The sequence below is a fragment of the Phascolarctos cinereus genome, unplaced genomic scaffold (genome assembly GCF_003287225.1).
Source record: "Phascolarctos cinereus isolate Bilbo 61053 unplaced genomic scaffold, phaCin_HiC Scaffold_1;HRSCAF=81, whole genome shotgun sequence".
Lineage (NCBI taxonomy): Eukaryota > Metazoa > Chordata > Mammalia > Diprotodontia > Phascolarctidae > Phascolarctos > Phascolarctos cinereus.
In genome coordinates, this window is record NW_027555514.1 from 204,660,253 (window position 1) to 204,681,578 (window position 21,326).

General features: G+C 35.5%; 1 protein-coding gene across 1 annotated transcript in view; it reads right to left on the reverse strand.

Moving 5' to 3' along the window:
• The window catches only part of FGD4 (FYVE, RhoGEF and PH domain containing 4), a 244,567-nt gene that overhangs the window by 17,789 nt on the left and 205,452 nt on the right, over nucleotides 1–21,326 (reverse strand). The window contains 10 exon segments of the mRNA XM_078156609.1: nucleotides 5,162–5,265; nucleotides 5,268–5,286; nucleotides 5,714–5,806; nucleotides 6,008–6,038; nucleotides 7,947–8,119; nucleotides 13,420–13,566; nucleotides 14,107–14,165; nucleotides 14,626–14,764; nucleotides 17,970–18,126; nucleotides 19,785–19,930. Of these exon segments, the coding sequence (XP_078012735.1) occupies nucleotides 5,162–5,265; nucleotides 5,268–5,286; nucleotides 5,714–5,806; nucleotides 6,008–6,038; nucleotides 7,947–8,119; nucleotides 13,420–13,566; nucleotides 14,107–14,165; nucleotides 14,626–14,764; nucleotides 17,970–18,126; nucleotides 19,785–19,930 (1,068 nt within the window).

A 21,326-nucleotide genomic window follows, 5' to 3' on the forward strand; every position in this document is an offset into this window, starting at 1 on the left:
CTATACTTGGATTCAGGAAAGACCTGGGTTCAAATCTAGCTTAGGAGTTGTGCAAGAAATTTCAAACCTCAGTTTCTTATGGAATGGGGATAATATCTCCTGCAGTACCTACTTCAAAGGACTGTGGTGAGGATAAAATGAGATAATGTATATCAAGTACTTTGCAAAATTTATTATTGCATACTAGGTTGCAGCCTATTTCAGCCTATCATTTGTCTCTCCTCAGCCGCCTGAAATTTTGATTCTTTGGAGACTGATGTTTCATAAATCTTAGCTGAAACAATACTGGTATTTTTTTTTCAAAAGACAAGTTTCTGTTTCAAGAAGGAGTTGGTATTGTTGAAAGTGCTACCTAATTTCTACAAAGTAATCCAGTCTATCTTCTCCTGTTCAATTATGTACCTCTAGCTCACTGATTATCTGCAGTGTCTGTTACCTAACTGTATTTCACAGTTAATATGGAAATGGACAACAGGTTTTCTTGTTTAGACTACTGAGTCAAAGTGGAGCGGCTGTATAGTATTCCAGGCTTTGTAACAATTAATAGAATGCCATTTGCAAACAGGAACATTTCTCATTCCATACATATATCCTCCAAACAGTTTTGTTAAACTTATGCTTCCCTGTCTTTTGCCCTAGTTGATAATGATAAATCAAAGGATTGTTTTTTCCTGGGTAATTTAATCATTTTATTAATAATACCAGCATTTTAATAAGGATGGTCATTTGACTGTCTCTCTTAGACCAAAGATCAAAGGATTATATTTAAAAGTTCTGTTGTTATATCTAGCAGGAACTCTTGCATGTTCTTAATGTGTATGGGAGACACCTTAAAGATTAAAGTTGTTTTACTGAATCAAAAAAATTTTTTTTATGATAAGGGTCAGGGTTTTGACCCCATCCCTGGATAGCTGTACTGAATCAATAAAAAGGTGCAAATTAGTGCAAACAAATTCTTAATCAATTTGCTGGTAGTTACTATTATCTTTCTGATAGCCCCCCTTTTTTTAAATAGTGATATTGTCTGATTTTTTCCCCAATCAGTTATCTTCTCTTTCAGATAACTTAGGAATTGATCCATCAGTGCTCTCAAATTATGTCACTTCCAGATGACCAGTTCTTCCTTGAAAGTTTATCTTCTATGATACTGTACTCCATTCATTCTTCTATCTCTCTGTCTTCTTTTCTGTATTTAATGGGTCATCTTTGCTCTCTTACCTTCCTTAAAGATGTAGATTAGTGCTTTTTCTTCTTTCTCTAAACCATTCCCACCTTGCAAATAAACTCACATGACTTCAAATATCACCTCCCAAATTTATACCTCTGGTCATCAATGACCCTACAATGCCTATAGAATAAAACCTAAATCCCATAAAAGGGTGTTTAAGGCCCTCAATTATCTAGTCCCTAAGGAACCTACTGAACCTTCTACTCCCAACATACTGCTCCTTTCTACCTAGTTAGATTGGACCATCAGAGGTTTTGTAGACATATCCTGAATGATCCCACTTCCCTCCTTTTGCTAAAGTTGCTCCTTTTGTTTAGAATGACCATTGTTCTATCCCTTCCTCACTGTACCTGTCATTTGTTGAAATTTCATCCATATTTCAATATACAGCACAACTACAATTTTCTTCACAAATTGATCTAGCCAGAAAGCAGTGATTTCTCTTTCCTCTGTATTCCCATGGCACTTGATTTGTTCTTTTCTTATGGTTTTTGTCCATCTTTTACACTGTAGTACCTTTATCTGTCTCTGACCTTCTGTATTGGGTCATAAGCTTGACAGAAAGAACCATATCTTTACCTTTCCTGTGCCACCCGGCAGAGTGTCTTGTATAGAAAAGTGACTGTAAATACTGTGCTCTGCGTTGCTTTTGGTGGTGGGGGACAAGGCAATCTAGGTTACGTGACTTGCCCAAGGTCACACAGCTAGAAAGTGTCAAGCGTCAGAGACTGGATTTGAACTCGGGTCCTCCTGACTCCAGAGCTGGTGCTGAGTCCACTGTGCCACCTAGCTGTTCTTGTACTGATGACACAAGCCTGCCAGAAACAATTTTTATTGATTTACTATTATCCTAATTTCAAAAATTGCTTGCCTTGAGAGAGAAATGTCCAAACTGACAGAGTCCACTCATGACTTTGGTCATATCTCTCAAGTAAAACCATGCTTGAATTTAGATTAAGGATAATTTAATGAGAATTTATTTGGGAGATTTGTGCCTACAATGCAAAATACAGTTATTAGTAAGTTTTCCTTCCACAACTAAATGGTGACATACCTAGGATTTCAACATTTAAACAGATGCCAGGAAGGCACAGTACCACTCATCTCTGAATTACTGTATTTCCCATTAGTTGAGGTAAAAGACCTTTTGAAATTTATAAGAGGTTTTTTTGATCATAGCTTTCCATTCTTATTGACTCATCATTTAGGACTACAGAATGGGACCATTTAGGGGAAAGGTCAAGCATATTTAAACACACTGGGAAGCTAGGAGGTGCAGTGGATGGAGTGTGGGGGCTGGAGTCAAGATGACTTTGTGAGTTCAAATCTGGCCTCAGACACTTAGTAGCTGTGTGATCCGGGGCAAGCCACTTAACCTTTTATTTCAGTTTCCTCATCTATAAAATGAGCTGGAGAAGGAAATGGCTAATCACTCTAGTATCTTTGCCAAGAAAACCCTAAATGGGGTCATGAAGAGTTGGACATAACTGAAATGACTGAACAACAATAAAATTAAACATGCTAAGAAGTATGTGTGCATGTCTCTTTTTATAGCCAACTTGTACATTGCAAACATAAAAACTACGTCAGCATAAACCTTTTCTTTAACAGCTAAAAGTCACTTAATTCACTCTGGGACTAGCCCACTTTCAGTCTCACTGGACCACAGATGATCTGAAAAGGAGAAGACGTAGTATGCTCTGAAAGCAAGGGAAAGTGGCCCATTTTCTTTTTTTTTTTAATAGGAATGTATTTCTTACCTTCTTCTTAGCACTGGATAGCATATCACACCTGGAACTAGTGGCTCAGTATATTGGCAAGAGCTTAATTGTTCCCAATTCCTCTGAGAATTCCATGAACTTCATTACTGTCTGTCCAAGAACCACTATTTAGTTGCTAGAATCTGGTTTTATTCACTGCTTATTTTAGGCGTGTTTAATATATATGAACTTGTATTTTGTTCAGGGATGTAAAGGCCTACTTGGAGTGACTTACCTCAAGGTTAATGGAACTTCCGATATAAAGAGAGGTATATGGTAGCAAGGTCATAAGACCCTCCCCAAAAGTATCCGACAGCCTTTCAAGAGATCCTCCTGACCATCAAGAAGTGCTTGATTCTTGTTCAGGTTACCCTCCTATTTGGTAGTGTTTAAGAACAAGGTCACAAGGAACACTGTGAACGTGTGTGTGTGTGTGTGTGTGTGTGTGTGTGTGTGTTTTAAATTTTAGATAATTTTATTTCAGTATAATTGATTACCTTTGTAATACTACATATTATTTTATGCATTTAAAACAATATTCTGAGGAGTCCATGGGTTTCACCATACTGCCAAAGGAATCCATGACATAAAAAAGGTTAAAAACCCCTGCACTAGAGAAATGAAATGTTCAAATTTTTGGCAAAATGAATTGCCTTTTCAAAAAAGAAGGATCCTTTGATCTAACTTAAGAATGCACTCAATGGTTGTTGTGTGAATGAATAGCCGAAAGCAAAGGAAATGTATTTCCTGTGAATCTATGTCAATACTTGTTCAGTAAAAAGCTGCTCAAAACCCTGACTGAACTGAAGTCAATTTAAAAATGTTATTCTCTAGTGACTCTAAAGGAGAGAAGGTGTGAGGACATGTCTAGAAAGTTAACCTGTAGAGAAGGTCTTTTTTTGTTTTTTTTTTTTAATCAGACTAATAAGTCAACCTCATCAGTCCTGGGAACCCTGGTGGATAGTCCTGAACTTTTCTCTTCAATTTGGAGAAAAGTGGCTTTATGACCTTAAGAAAAGGATTTGCCTCTAAAACAAAGAAAAAAAACAAGTAAGCTACTTTTGAGAAAAAACACTTTCATTTTATAAAAAGAGTTTGATTTGCCTACAGGGAATGATTTGGCAGAATTTAATTGTCAAGAGAATCAGAATCAAAGTCACTTTGGAAGAATTAGAGTAGACCATGCATTTGCAATTTCTTTCTTTCTTTCTTCTTTTTTTTAAGGCAATTGGGGTTAAGTGACTTGCCCAGGGTCACACAGCTAGTAAGTGTCAAGTGTTTTGTCTGAGGGCGGATTTGAACTCAGGTACTCCTGACTTCAGGGCCAGTGCTCTATCCACTGCGCTACCTAGCTGCCCCACATTTGCAATTTCTTAAGTGAAAAACTAAACTAGAAATGTCACAGAAATACAAACTATAAACTTCCTAGTTTCATCTATGATCATAAGCTGCTAACTGGTTTTCAGTTGGTTTTTTTTTTGGCTAGGCAATGGGGTTAAATGACTTGCCCAGGGTCACACAGCTAGAAGTGTTATGTGTCTGAGGCCAGATTTGAACTCAGGTCCTCCTGAACCTAGCGCCGGTGCTTTATCCACTGTGCCACCTAGCTGCCCTGCTAACTGGTTTTTAAAAAAACAGATTCAATAGGGGAAAAAAAACAGATGACAGTAGAGAAGTATAAAGTTATTATATTAACAATATATCAAAAGAAAGTAAAATACTGCACATAATAAAGGTTTGTTGAATTACAACTAAAGTTATTATATTAACAATAGATCAAAAGAAAGTAAAATACTGCACATAATAAAGGTTTGTTGAATTACAACTATATCTGCATGATCAGCAAAAAAAACCCTCCAAAAAACCAAAAACCTTGAAGAAATGTTATTACAGAAAAAAAATTATCTAGCAATGATGATAGCATACCCATTTGAAAAACAAAATCACAAAAGGAATTCTTATAGAAGAAAAAGTTTTGATGATCTTTAATCTTTGCACAACCACAGAAGACACTTGTTTTCAAATGTCACCAAAAAAAAGAAGTTCCCTTACCAATTATCTATTATATGATCTATTATAAAAAGAAACCTCTCTCCTCTGGAGCAATCGGGGTCCAGGACAACTGGAGATGGCCAGTAATAAGATGATCATCAAGTGACAAACTGGTACTTACATGTCCACATGCTCGGCAATGATGTCTTCTCCTTGTCAGTGCATTAAAAGACTCTTTGCATTTCATACACATTGTTACTTCATTGTCTCGAATCCATCTGGGGCCCTTTTCCCAAGTTCAGCAGTCTAAAAAGCCAAGGGACCCAATTGTGCAATATTTTAGACGAGAAAATTACTATCCCCTGCCAATGGACAGTACCTAATGGTACAACACTGTTGCACTGTTCAAACCACAGTTCTGAAATCCTACATAAAGAGATAGCCTAAAGACTTCAGCTACAAAATGTATGGGAAGGTCACTCACTAGGGCAATTATTAAAAAAAGAGAGAGAGAGAGAGAGAGAGAGAGAGAGAGAGAGAGAGAGAGAGAGAGAGAGATCCTGACTAGAAAGCTTGTTCTGACATTGTATAGGAAAAGAGTTTGCTAAAAAAACAAAAAACCCCTACCTTAGTTTGTAATTCCAGTACTCTAGGAATGCAAAGAAAGTATATGAAGCTAGCCCTTAGCAATAATCATTTGAAACAAAATAAAAAAAAATTGTTAAGAACTTACAGAAACCTCCAAGTGCATATCATTATCTTTTGCTATAGCATTTCTGAAGGTTTCATTCCTTTGATGGAAAGCTTCAATAGTATTTTGAAGTGCCTAAAAAATTCAAAATGGACATTAAAGAATGTAGCTGATGAAAACACAAGAAGAACAAAATCTAGTACAGTAATACCCTCCCCTGCCATTAAATGAATTGTTTCCAATGGACATCACATACACTAATAGTTAAATATGTATTATCTAGGCATATATAGTGAATATGGAAAAGTTAAAATGAAGATAAGGAATCATGTTTACCTTGATCCATTCCTCTTTGTCTTGCTCAGAACTAAAAAAATAAATTGGCAAAGTTTAAAATAAATTCAGAAAACATAAATGAGGTACAAGTGGTGAATGCAACTAAGCTTACTGAGATATGTTGATCCTATTTCCAGAAAATTTAGTGATGAATGGCAAAGGGTCATAATAAAAATTTAACATATCTCTGGCAATTCAACAAAGAAAATTTTTTAAAAAGAATTTCAACCTATTCACTTACTTAGTATAGACAGTCCTGTAGGTGGGAGGAAGAGGATTGTACAGTGAATTTATTTCTAGCTTCTACCATTGCACTACTATAAAATGAAACTGCCATCACATAATCTCTCCTAAGTGACCTTATGTACATGGTATCATAACAGGAATCTCAGTGTGTGGTGTAGTGTAGCAGAAAAGGCATTTGATCTAGAGTCAGAGGACCTAGTTAAAATTCTAGCTATTATTACCTACCTGGGCAATTCATTCAAAGTCAATTATCTGTAAAGTGAGGAAGCTCAGGCTAGATGATAATTGATCTCTTGGGTTCCTTTCAGCTCTAAATCTATGAACTCATGATCCATCAACCCATTCAATACAGGGAATGATGAAGTCTACAGTGACCAACCAGTTCAAGAGCATTTTTTAAAAAAAAAAGCCTCAAGGAAAATACAAAATAAAACAAGTTTATTTACATAGCCATCTTTTTATTTTTTTAAAGGCAATTGGGGTTAAGTGACTTGCCCAGGGTCACACAGCTATTAAGTGTCTGAGGCCAGATTTGAACTCAGGTCCTCCTGACTCCAGGGCTGGTGCTCTATCTACTGTGCCACCTAGCTGCCCCTTATACATAGGCATCTTGGGGAGTTCTTTGTAATATTTCTTTTGTTGTAATATGTAACTAATCTTCTGTTTTTAAGTCACACATCAAGACCAAGCTTGAAGAAATGAAATTAAAATGTTTGCTATTTTTAAGTGCTTCCAGAAAGCAGATGATAAATTAGATGATTCAAACATATAATAATAATAATCACTTCAGGTAAACCCTCTTTGAATCTAACCTGAATTCCATTTGTGCCAGTTCAGAACCACCTTATTCTAATTGCTGAGATACCAGAAAATGCCTGCATTGGAAGCCCATCATAAATTCTTTCAAGTCTGCTCTGATTGTGACAAAAATATCCATTTTTTAAAGTCTTTCCACAAGTTACTTTTTTATAACTCTAAAAGTATTTTAATTTTGTTCTCATCTCTCTTTCAGCACAAAGTCGATACCCAAAGAAAAACTCAAATACCTATATGTAAATAAACAGTAAGAGAAGGAAGATTTATTTCTTTGCTTGCTAAATTAGAAAATATAACAAACTGCAAGAGTACCTCTTTGGAAGCCCTTACCAAATGGAGTAAGACATAGTTCTACAGTCAAAATTGTAGAGTATAAATCCACTTTTTTTCTTCCAGGCAGAACATCTTGGACTCCAATTTTTACAAACTTCCTTGGTAATGTATTGACTATGTATTTTATATTTGTAGCACTGATTCTATTTGCATCTTGACTAAGATTTACAGATTCATCTGAATCCTGTTAAAATTTCCTCTCATCATATCCAGCCATGTGAGTTTCTTTACATTTCCAACCATGTAACATTACCTTGTCATTCTTTAAGCACCTTTTGACCTTTTCTTTTAGGAAATGTCTTTTAGAATATGACTTATGTCAATAAGTTTATTGCTATTCTCATTCAATTGTTAATTTTCTAGTCTATCTTCTAAATTTGTTGTTTTTTAAATATCTTCTAATCTTAGGGAATTTCCTATAGGCATTCCAGCAGACTCCAAAAGAGCTATAGAATGTATCTGGGAAATATTTTCTTCAGCCATTCAATCTTGCAATTTATACAGATGCTTTTTGATTTTTGCCAAAAAGGAATAGTTCACTCACCTGGCCTGTAATTCCAGTGTTCGTTCTTTTCCAGAAACCTGAAATGTGTGTGGGTATTCTTCATTGTGGGTTTCCACAATTTTCATCCCATCAATACCAACTCTAGTTCGAACTGAGTATTTAGTTCCCACCAAGCTGAATTTTGGTACACAGTATAGCAACATGTTGTTGAACTGTAAAAATGTGAAGTAGAGAGAAATAAAGCAGAGAAACAAAGAAGTAAAAATGTAGTATTAACTCAGGACTGACTTAAAAACCCATACTTGGGCAAAACCCTTGAGGAATATTGATACTTTCCTACATAGACTAAACATAGTCACTAAACATGACTCTCAAGACTCTGAAAATGTCCCATCTTTTTCCCAGTAACAAAACTTCAGCATCACTTCCAAATCTTTCCTTTCCCTCACCTCTTACATAATTAGAATTCAAAGTTCTGTAGATTATATCTCTAGCTCTTCTATTCATGGCTCTTTGAGGCCATGTCTCATGAAGATTGAGGGACCTGGGGACATTCAGTAAGGATAAGACAAAACTCTGAGAGGAAACATGATGGCTGCTTCAGCTATGAAGAGCTGTCTTGGGAAAGAAGAATGAAATTTGTTCTGTTTGTCCCTAGAGGTCAGAATCAGGAGCAATGAGTAGACTTTCCAAAGAAACCAACTGAAGACTTCCTAGGAAAGAGAACCCATCATCTCTCAAGTAAGTCATTCATTTGCTAAGTTGTACTGTAGCATCTCTTCTCTTCTCTCCATTCCCATGGCCATCACCAAATTTAGGCCTTCACTCTGTTCACCAACGTAGCCTATTCCAATAACATTTTTTTAAAAAATGAAATTTTAATAGATATTTTGTTTTTATATAACCTACATTCACAATGTATCTTTCCTTCTTTTCCCTTCCCCAGAGCAATCACTTATAACAAAGAATAAAAAAAAAGGAAACAATTCAGCAATATATAAACATATTGAAAAAGTCTGACATCATATATAGCTTTCTAAGCAACAGTTTTCTTTTGCAAATAAGGATGTGAGGGTGCGCTCTTCTCTGGAACCAAACTTGGCCATAATTCACCATATTCAATTTACTTTTTAAAATTTATTTATAATTCTATTTTTAAAAAATTGAGTTCCAAATTCTCTCCCTCCCTTCTGTCCCTCCCCTACTCATTGAAAAGGCAAGCAGTATGGCATCAATTATACATGTGAAGTCATGTAAAACATATATCCATATTAGCCATATCAGAGCATTCAATTTCAAATTTTTTGATGCTGCTTTATTTGCATTGTTGTAGTTACTGTGGATATTGTTTTCCTGGTATTGATTACTTCACTCTGCATCAGTTAACATAAGTTTTCCCACACTTACCTATATTTATATTCACCATTTCTAAACCATAGTAATATTCCATTATATCCATATACCACAACTTGCTTAGGTATTCACTAACTGATGAGCTTTGTTTCTAGTTCTTTACTACTCAAAAAAATACATTGGTGTATGTGAAGCTTTTGTTTTTTAATTCACCTTCTTGGGGTATATGCCTAGTAGTGGCATGTTCGGGTCAAAGGGTACAGACATTTTAGTCACACTCTTAGCAAAACTCCAAAATGCTTTCCAGAATAGTCAGACCAACTCATATGCCCATCAACAGTGTATTAGTATACTCATCTTGCTGTAACTCTTCCAACACCAATTATTTCTGTTGTCATCTTTGCCATGAAAATTCAGTCGTTCTAATTTGTTTTTCTCTCATTATTTGTGATATAGAAAATTCTTTCATATGGTTGTTAATAGCTTCAATTTTTTTGAAAACTGTTTGCTCTATATCTATCCTGGCTACTAGATTCTCATCACAGATTGGATACAAAAGTTGGAGGAGCCCCTTCACGACCTGGTCCCAACCTGTCTTTCTAACCTTATTACTTATTACCCAGCTAAACCGCCCTCATTGCTATTTTTCATATAAGACACTTCACCTCCTTTCTCTGTGCCTTTACACAGCCTGTCCCCCATGCCTGGAATGTACTCACTCCTCACCTTAGCTTCTTAAGACAGAGGTATCACACTTGCTAGCTGCAAGTACCTACAAAACTCACAAGTACAACCTGAACCAGATTGGAAAATGTTTGACAAATAAAAATAAAATAAAATATGATGTTAATTTGTGTGTTTTTTAAGTCAGTATATGGCCCACAGCGATGATCCATTTCTATCTGAATTTGACACCAATGTCTCAAAATATCTTGTTTCCTTCAAAATTCTGCTCAAGTACTCCTTCTACATGGAGGCTTTTCTGGTAATCTAGCTTCTATAGTGCCCTCCTCAACTGATATTTATTTTGAATATTCTTATATATGTTTACGCTAGTAGAATTAAGTTCCTTGAGATTAGGGACTACATTTCATTTTCTTGTCTTTGTATCCTTAGTACGTGGCATAGTGCCTGATACATATTAGGTACTTAACTGAATTGAATTAGTAAGTACAAAATATCTAAAAAGTAATGTAATTTCAAGAGAAAAAACTAATAGCTGGGAATGGGGAGGACACAGGTGGACTACATAGATTTAAAAATTCTCGTGTAGTAAATAGCAGCCCTTTTAGTGGTGGCAAAGAATTGGAAATTGAACAGATGCCCATCAATTGAGGAATGACTGGCCAACTTATGGTACATGATTGTGATGGTATAGTGTTGTGCTATTAGAAGAAATTATTAGCAGGTTGCTCTCAGGAAAATCTGGAAAGATTTACATGAACTGATGCAAAGTGAAGTGAATGGAATCAGTGGAACAGTGCACACAGTAAAAGCAATATTATACGTAATCAGCTGCAAATGACTTAGAGATTCTCAGTAATACAATGATCTAAGACAATTCTGAAGGATGTATGATGAAAAATCCTTCTCCAGAGAAAGAACTGATGGAATCTGAATGCAGATCGAAGCATACTTTTTTGTAATCTTTTTCTTGAGTTTTTTTTTTGGTCTGTTTTCTTTCAGAACATGACTAATAAGAAAATATGCTTTGCATGACCGCACATGTATAACCTACGTCAAATTGCTTGCCTTCTCAATGAGGGAGCTGTGGAACTTGGCTATAATATTCTTGGGAGTTTTCAATTTGGGATCTCTTGCAGGAGGTGACTGGTATATGCAATTTCTATTTTATCTTCTGGATCTGGGATGTCAGAGCAGTTTTCCTTTATAATTTCTTCAAAAATGATACCTAGGTTCTTTTCTTGATCATGGTTTTCAGATAATCCAATAATTCTTAAGTTATCTCTCCTAGACATATTTTCTAGGCCAGTTGTTTTTCCAATGAGATGTTTCACATTTTCTTCCATTTTAAAAATTCTTTTGATTTTGTTTTACTGCTTCTTGATGCCTCATAGAGTCATTAGCTTCCATTTGTCCAATTCTAATTTTTAAAGAATTATTTTCTCCCATGATGAGCTTTTGTGCTTCCTTTTCCATTTGGCCAATTGTACATTTTAAGGAGTTCTTTTATTCAGTTTATTTTTGTACATCTTTTTCCATTTGGCCAATTCTGCTTTTTAAAGCATTTTGCTCTCCATTGGATTTTTGTGCCTCTTTTACTATTTAGCCTATTTTGTTTTTTAAGGTGTTATTTTATTCAGTATTTTTTGTGCCTCCTTTACCAAGTTTTTGACTCTTTTTTCATGATTTTCTTACACCACTGTAACTTCTTTTCCCAACCTTTTCTCTATCTCTATCCTTTTCTGAGCTCTTCCAGGTCCTAAGACCAATTCATATTTTTCTTTGAGGCTCTGGATAAAGCAGTTTTCACTTTCTCATCTTCGTGAGTTTGTGTTTGGATCTTCCCTGTCACCACAGTAACTTTCTATGGTCATGATATTTTGTGTTGTTTGCTCATTTTTCCAGCCTATTTCTCAGCTTCATATTAAAGGTGGGCCCTGCTCTTGGGGTGCAGGGGGAACTGCTTCAGGTTTTTTATGCAGCTCTTTTCAAAGGTAGTTTTGGAAGTTTGCAAGCTTTCAGTTTTTCCAAGATGGTATAGTCTAAGGAGAGGTATTTACTACTCTCCTGGCCTGTGCTCCAGTCTATGAGCAACCACAAGCACTCTCTTCCACCCTGGAACTGTGACCAGGGTCCCTACTCTCCTGCAGTTACAAGCTCTAATGTGTTAATGCTCCTTCTTAACAGTATGGGTAATACAACACAGTCCTTTTCCTGGTGCCAGCAAACAGACCCTTGTAATCTCCTTCCAACCAGCTGTGTTACCTCCTTACCATCTCTGTGGGGTGAAAGCTCTGGAAGCAGCCACTGCTGCAGCTGATTCAGTCATGCCCAAGGCTTGCTGAGAGTTTGCTGGGGCTTGGCCTGGGTTGGCACAGCCTGAGCTCCACTCTCACCCTGGTGCAACAGACCTTTCTTGCCAACCTTCTAAGTGGTCTTAGGCTGGAAAATTGTTTCACCCCATCCTTTTGTGGGTTTTGCTCCTCCAGAATTTGTTCTGAGGTGTTATTTGGAGGGGAATTTGGGAGAACTCAGGTGAGTCCCTGCCTTTTCTCCACCATCTTGGCTCTGTTGCACCCCCCACCCTTAAAACAAGTTTAAAAGTATAGGCATAAAAGGATGGCCTTTCCTTAAAATGTAGCTAAAATTAAGAACAAACATTATTTGAAACAAACTGGAGTCTTAGATTCCTGTCTTTGTTACTGCTTGACTGTGTCATAAATAGAACCTATGGCAATAATAGTAAAAGAAATTGAAGAGATAAATACGTAGCTAGCTGAAGGGTGGATAGAGTGCCAAGCATGGAGTAAGCAATTGCTGAGTTCAAATCTGGTCAAATCTGGTTTTCTGTATTACCCTGGGCAAGGCACTTAACCTCTGACTGAGTTTCACCACAGCACCTACCTCCCAGGGTTACTGTAAGGATAAAATGAGATAACTGTAAAGTGTTTAGCACAGTGCCTAGTACATAGTAAATGCTGTATAAATTTAACTACTATTTTACTGTTATTACTAAATACAGTGGGAGGAGGTAAAACCATGTATAGATGAAATAGACAATATTATTTAAAATTAAAAATCTTTTATACAAATAAAATTATTAAAGCCAAAATCAGAAGGTTACCCATACATATAACTGATATTTATGATGATATGAATGAATCCTCAAGTAAAGGTTAAATTATTTTCAATACACTGTTAAACAAGGAAGTGAATAATCCATTTTAGAAAGATTTTCTTAAAAAATGCTGAAACAAAGCAAAGTTTTGGTAAGGTTGCTATGACAAAGGCACTCTAGTTTCCTAGGAAAGCACTTATTTAGACCACTTGATTTCCCCAAAACGTAATACAAAGAATGTATTTATATATATTTTATATATATATATATATATTTGTAAGTAAGAATTCTAATTTCCCAATCTGTGCCTGAGAATTTTGGTGTCCCTCAACGCTCCATAAACATCATGATACTTACTAGGAAAAGATAACGTTCTTGAGCTGATGTGTTTCGAGCAGCAAGCTTAAGGATTTGTCCTTCACGTATGAGCTCATTTGAGGGATTAACAATGTCTTCCTCTTCTCCCAACATCTCATAAATGTCCAACAGCTTTTTAAGATTCTCCTAGTGAAGTCAAAGAACCAATGAAAGGTTTAAAAAAATAATCACAATTCATTATTCAGTTTAGCTGGTATTCAAATAACTAAGGAATATTTTTGGTGAAATAAAAGGTTGAGAAATATAGTAATAACTGCTTCATTCAACAGTAAAGAAACAAGCAAACAAATAAAACCCACAGGTAAACATTGGCAGGATGGGGAGAACTGGTTGGGTACAGAAGAAAAGCACACTGGCTCTGGAGTAAGAGGACCTAGGCGCAAGTCATTTAACCTCCCAAGGCTTCAGTTTCCCCATCTTAAAAATAAGAGAATTGGCCTCTGAAATTTGTTCCAGCTCAAATTCTATGATCCAGCAGTACTAAAAATGAATTAATCTGTGACAATACATATAGCAGAAAGCAATAATGAAAAATGTGGCTGTTTTTATCCTTGTCTGTTAAACGGAGTTACTTTTGCTGGGGTAGGGAGTAGGCTAACCTCATAGATGACTAAAGTACAAATAATTCACTAACTAGGCTTTTTCTTTCCTCTCAAAACCACCTACCATTTTCCGTATTGCACTATTGGAATGGCTTGCTGCAGTAGAGATAATTTCAAGTGATTCTATATGGAAAGAAAATCAGAAAAGCAAATAAATATGTTTTGTTCCTCCTCATAATGTTGCATTGCTGAATAGTACATAAAATACAACAGGAAAGTTAGAAATTTGGGATCAAAGTCATACATGAAGCTCCCAGGTTTAAGGTCAATAGATCACATGCTTTACTTAATTGGAAATCAAGTTCTAATTATCATTTCTTTAAAAATGGGAGTGAATGTGGAAGTACTGTTTTAGATAGGGCTCTCACTTTAAGATTTATAGCCAATCATAAAGTATGAAATTAGCGCAAACAGTACAGTTTGTCCTCTTCTAACCTTAGCAAAAAATCATATGGTAACCCAAGTTTTGGTGAAATAATTTCCATTGATCCTATTCTTTGCTATCTTAATGTTATACCTTGAAGGCTACTGCTAAATTGGACTAAATGGTTATCTGACCATGTTAAAAAAAATTGTTACTTACTTTTAGCGTCATTCCAGTCTAAGGAGTCAGGAGGCAATTTCCTTAGATAGTCTTTAAGGAGCATCTCATATCGGGGGATTCGCTGTACAGGTTCTAGCATGTGATGCTGCAGTGTTAAACTCCCACAGATCTTTTGTTTCTGGAGAGAGAAAAGATACTTTAAAGAAAACTTTTTTCATTCATTTAATCTCACATAAGTCACCATGTGAAAGGTTTTTATTTGGAGCAACAATAAGGTAGGCAGAAGGGAAGACAAAGTGGAATTTTCAACATTAGAATTCATGGTGACGAGTAACCATTTCACTATTTCAGCTTAAAGGCTTGATAAAGGCAAATCATAAAATCATTTCCCAGAGCTTTTTAGCAAGGAATTAATGAGGTTCATAGTATACCATAGGGCTGACTTTTTTTGCTGAGCTGAGTAGAAACAATTTTCTAATTAAATGTCAGTGCTTTTGAACTTAAACCATTCTTCAATACCTGTACTGTCATATTTGAATACATAATTCAATTGACAAAACATTTATCAGGCAAGCCCTTTATCCTTCCTAGAAACTAAAAGATGAAAATTCATTGCCCTTTCTTAAAGAAGAGGTATGTTAAGAACATCTTCCCCCCGCCCCCACCCCAGTTAGTTAGCGATGAAGAAAAAAGCTTTCTCTGAGATAATTCCAAAGTTTTCATACAACCATATGAACAACATAGGAGGTCATAAGATTATGGACCAGGAGGGATTTTAGAGATTACTTAGTCCAAGCTTTTCATTATACAATTGAGGAAACTGAGGAACAAAGAGGTTTAAATAACTTGCCCAAAGTCAGTCAGGTAAATGAGGGGAGGAAATAGGATTTACAACTAGCCCCTCTGAATATCAATCAATGCTTTTCAATTTATTTTTTAACTTTTACTATTAGTGGAAATCTTTTAAAAGTTTAAATGGCACAAAAGATTTAAGATAATATAAAAAACTTGGGATCGTTACACTAGGTAAATTATAACAAGAATTAGTGCTATTAATTTTGTTGTAGATTCTATTAAACTGAACTGCTACTTCTGCTTAATAGAAATGTTCAATAGAGTATTTTGAAAACAATAGCATATATGAGAAGCATTGTGGAGAGCTAGCCAAGAAAACATGGCTTCAAGACTTGCCTCTAACATACACCGTTTGTCACACTACTACAGCCAATTAACCTCTCAGTACTCCAGGCAACTGTCAGACTGTTGCAGAACATCTGCTGATCTGTATTAGTACAGAGAGTTTCTTCACTGAGAGTTCCCTTAAACCCATGAAATAATATTTCATGTTCAAAAACAAAAAATTAGACCATATATAAACTTGTTTGTCAAATCTTCAGAGGAGAATAGTGGACATTATGCACAGTGTCATCTTATGAAACAAGAAACAGTGAAAGGAAAAACAATTTTATAGAAACCTTGAAAAATGACTCAACTAAGATCACTCTATGGTTGTTAAGAATAAAACTCAAAGGAAGATAAAGAATGGAAAATATCTGTCAAGATTTCTACAACAAACTTTCTTCTCCATCAGTGATGGTAGATTCTATTCTATTCACAGCCCTATTGAGTTACAGGTAGAAAATGGCACTAAAGAAAAAAAAGAGATGTGGAGGGAACGTAGACTAGTGAGAGGTTTGTGCTGTATATGACACAATTTTGAGGGCAAAGAGTAATCAGTTCTCAAGAAGGACATCAAATTTACAGTAGAAAAAAAAATCACAGACCTCAGTATTAACAAAAACAAAAAAATAACAAAAACAATCAACCCACACACCTCCCTTCTATATTGAATGGACACTCTTTTTTTTTTTTGAATGGACAAAGAAGATCCACAATTGTCATCATGGATAGATGGGAAAGAGATCCCACATCAATTACATAACAGGCCCACTGAAGAATCAAAGTATATATTAAACCTATTTGATAGTTATAAATAATGTTACATTTACATAGAACTTTAAAGCTTACAAACCCTTTTTACATACATTAAGCTGAGAATTATAGCCAGGACAGAAAGAACACTTCTCTTAAATATTTTTTTTAACATATCTGATCAAAGAAAAATGGGTAAAGTGGAAATTATGGTAGTTATAGTAGAGTACACACTTGGCAAAATAGGAAAGAACAACACACTGCACAATCAGTACAAACTAGAAATACAAATGCAAAAACAAATCATCTCCATCCTCAAGGTATTTATAATCTACCCAAAGTGACCAAAAATAACATTATGAGCACTAGTTCTGTGTAAATCAGGTAAGATTTAAATGTTCCACAGTTGCTCCGATAAACTAACCTGTAGACTAGAGGCCAGGAAGGGATCAACTGAATATAATGTTTGACATATAGCAGAAGCTTAATAAATATTTGCTGACTGATTCATGAGGAAATATTATGCAAATTTAAAAAGGAATGGGAAAAAACTAACTTTATTTGCTACAAGAATAGATTATACAAAGCATTTTTTATTATTTTTAAGAGTTCCTCGTGAGAAATGATTCATTTGAACCCCTACTCTACTTCAATCAGTATTAATCAATTAAGTGTGATTCCATAAAGGGTAGAGATTATTAGCAATTATTAGTAACATAATCTAGTGATGTGTATTTAGTCAGTCATCTAACAATAGTATAAGAATAAACATGTATTCATATATATTTTACATAAATCACGCAGAAATAATTAGACAAGATAGGTTCTTATAGTAGGCCTCAAACTTTGATCTAACATTCACCACTTGTTTACCAGTTATGGAGCTCACTTGCACAACCACAAGAATGCTGACAAAGATATCTCCATTCTGTTCTCCTCAAATCTATGTCTAAGCCTAGCATAGGTGGCATGACATGGAAAGTCCTCCAATTTGTTTTTGACTCTCTGGACCACCCTTCTTTTGTCCACCATGAGCAGGTGACCATCTTATGACCACTTAGTCAGGAGAGGTGATACTTGCCTTGCCAATTTTGTGACCACCCATGCTGATGCATCATTTCTGGCCCTCCTGGAGTGTCAAAATCAAATTCTAATAACCAGTGAGATTCTGTATTCATGCCTTTTGTGCAGGCCCTGGGAAAAGGAGGTATCTCAGATCATGAGGAAGATCTGAGGTCCACTTCATTAGAGGGAGCCACAGACCCTTTAACAAAGTGCTATTGGCTTAGAGCTCTATCTCAGTGGTTTTTCTTGCAGATTGCACACTTTTGGACCTCACAACCTTCAGGGAATGGGAAAAGACTCAAAACTGTATAGCTGAAAGAGATCTTTCATTTTTTAACAGTCCACTATAACAAGAAAAATATTTATAGACTTGACAACCCTATTACCTGAATTTCTTCAACTACTGATTTAAATTGAGCTATCCGTTCAGTCATGGTTTTAACCAATTCCATTGCATTATCAAAGCCTTTCACGTACTCTCCATACATTTTGAGGAAAGGAGCCAATTTCTGTAGGATGTCACCAATTCTAGGAGTAGTTTCCCTGCAGAACAAAGCAGTAAATGGATTATTAAGCTCTCTTATACTTTGAGCAAATCAACAAAATTGTGGGGAAGTCATCCTTCTCTATATTAAAACTATTGAACCTCAGGGAGTAGAAAGTGAAGTGTCCTCAAGTCAGAGGTATAAAGTTCTCCCCTAGAGCTTAAAATTGGCCTTGTCTCTTCTCAACTAAAAGCAGCTGGAGAATAGAGGCAGCAACACCTTCAATAAATATTCAAATTGTAATTTTTTTGGCCACAAATGCAGTATGTTATTTACCAGTTTTTTCTGGGTAAAAATACCTATCTGTAACTCTCTATTTCAAAGGTCACTCCTACAGAGGTTATAGAAACTATTATTGTCTCTTTAAGATCATACATGCCATGAGGTACAATTGTAACTGTTCATCTATGAGGTGCTTATAACTCTCTATGGAGTCAAGGGAAGTACATATTTTTATTGCTGACCCATAAACAGGAGCCAGCCAGTAGGCAGCATGTAAATGCTTGTTCCCTTCCCTTTTCCTTCAGCTATTCCTAGGAAATCAGCAAACCCTACAAATAAGGGTTTGATTTATTGTTTTGTTAATTATCATAACAACAAAATGATGAAAAATGTTAACAATGTAGATGAAACTTAAAAGTATGTTATATGCATTCTTTTGGGGTTTTCTTCAGGGGGGATAGCTGGTTGTTAAACATTTACTAATATAACTCTGATCCATAAGGCTATATGATAGAAACTATCAAAAAGACAAAAACAAAGAAGAGCAGGCAAAACTTCTTTCTTGTTCTAATGATCTTAAAAGTTGCTCTATAGAAAGATATTATAAAGAGAAACTTATGAGACTGAAGAGACTGTTAAGAGTGGGTATAGAAGAGGTAAGTGGTAGGAGAGGTAATAGAAGCCCAATGGACTTATTGGCTAGAGACAGACTGAGAGAATCAGAAGGTGGAGTAGGCTCCCTTCTTTACCAAACTACTTTGACCTTCATCCTGCAGGGAGGTTGAAGAGTATAAATGAGATGAGACATCTGGGAATCTGGAGGGTTCTTAATCTTGAAGGTTAAGTGGTGGGCCTAGGTTTTCAAAAGTAAGAAAAAACCACCAGCAATCAACAGTCATGGTTTCAGGTAACTCTGAGTATGATTTTCTTTTTCCTTTACAGTTAAGCAAGTATTAAGAATTATTGATGCCTTTGTGATATGATTGATTATAGTGTTAATAAGTTCCACATCCAGTAAGTAATCAATTGTAGGAGATTTGGTGAGTGGTGGTGGTGGTGGGGTAATATAGCTAGATGTGAGCAGCTGGTAAAAGAGAAAGGTTTCTCTATTTTATTAAATGATTTTTACTGAACTGAGTTGGGAGTCTGATCTTAGGTGACTTGAGAGATTTGTTGAAATTTTATCAATAAGGAAAAATGCAAACATAATCCTAGATCACCCTAGAATTTGAGATGACTAAATATGAGAGGCTGACCTATAAATAAGAATTACAGATAATAGAACCTTGCCACATAAAATACACACTGTTTGCTGAAGGATTGCCTGGTTTTGGTTTTTGGGGTTTGGTAAGGAAAACAAACAATCTATATCTTAGTAGCATAGGCAGTTTTCTCATCATGTAAACCCATCATTTAAAAATCATCTTTTCTTACCATTCCTGCATTCGTTTCTCCAACTCTGGCAAAAGGAATTTACTATGGAATGCATTTATTGATGAAATATTAGAAAATATTTTGTTCACCATCTCTGCTGGAAATGAGCCTCGATTAGCTTCTTCCAATAGTTTGCAATAAAATATCTGAAGCAAAAGAGCAGAATAAGCATGTCTGAGTGCTAAAAAACCCCAACCTTTAAAAACATGATTAAAGGAATTAATTTTGATTTCATGTTTAGGACTTTGGTCTAGTATAATGGGAAGAATCCATGCTTGGTAGTCAAAAGATCTGGGATCTAACCTGTTATCAATGACTAAACATCTGAATGACCCTGTGCAATCATTTAACCTACTTCAATCTCAAAACAGTGCCTTGTGCATAGTGGGAATTTAATAAATGTTTGTTGAACTGAATTGTACTTAAGGTTCTTTTTCCATTCACTTTTCCTACAGCACACTATATGCCCTAATATAGAACTTACTGCATACTTTTTTAATGCAATAATTTGTGTACCTATTCTACTCCCTTATTGGACTATAAAATCACTTAGGGAGGAGAACATATTTTACATATCTTTGTATTCTGCACAATGCCTGTTATAGAGACAATGTTAATACTTTTATACTGAATGAATTTTCAGTACTTAGAATTTTAAATGCTCAGTAATAAATATTAATGTCCAATTAATGGACAATCTAATAATGTAACATAAGATAAAAATATTCCAACATACATACAGCTAATAACTATTTTAAATATGAACAATCTTTGATGTACTTCACTAAGGTTATTGCATTTCCTAATTACTTATTATGATGAATATAGACAGGAGAGCTATTCATTGACAAGTGTCCAGATGGTTACTAAATATGTAAATCACCTCCTCTGCATTTTCTAGAGAGACAAAAAATGATGACTTAAGGGACACCAACAGATCGGTACCAGATGGGCAATATCACAATTAAGATTTTCAAGTTCAAAGAAAGGGAAATGTATGGCAAAAAGCTTCATAATAGGTACTGGCAGGACAGATGTAAAAAAAATCAATAAAACAAGCAAACACAGCAAAAAAAATCAGGCTCATTAATATAGCTAAGTATATAAATATACAATCTGTAGTCATGGGGGGGAAAGCCCAAATATCACAAAATACTTAAGAGTAAAATGAGCTAAAATGATTTTTAACTGCTATCTAAACAATGATTTATTTTTGTTAAAATTATTCAATAAAATGTCATATAAAGAGATGATTCTGGGAAGATGGTAGAATAGGTCAGAAAATCCCAAGCTCTCTAGATTTTCCCCACAAACAAGATAAAATAGTACCTCAGGGTGAATATAGAGCAGTAAAAATAAAAAAGAGGTCAGAATAGTAGTACTCTTGGGACAACCAAATAAGCTCTCAAATTGGTTGCTGTGAAGTGTAAACACCTCCAGGTTAGTTCCACTGAAATAGCAAGAGGGGAACCCTGGGGCTAGCTGGGTTGGAAGACAGCCTTGGCCCAAGCCACAAGAACTTTCACCTCCCAGATAGTGTGG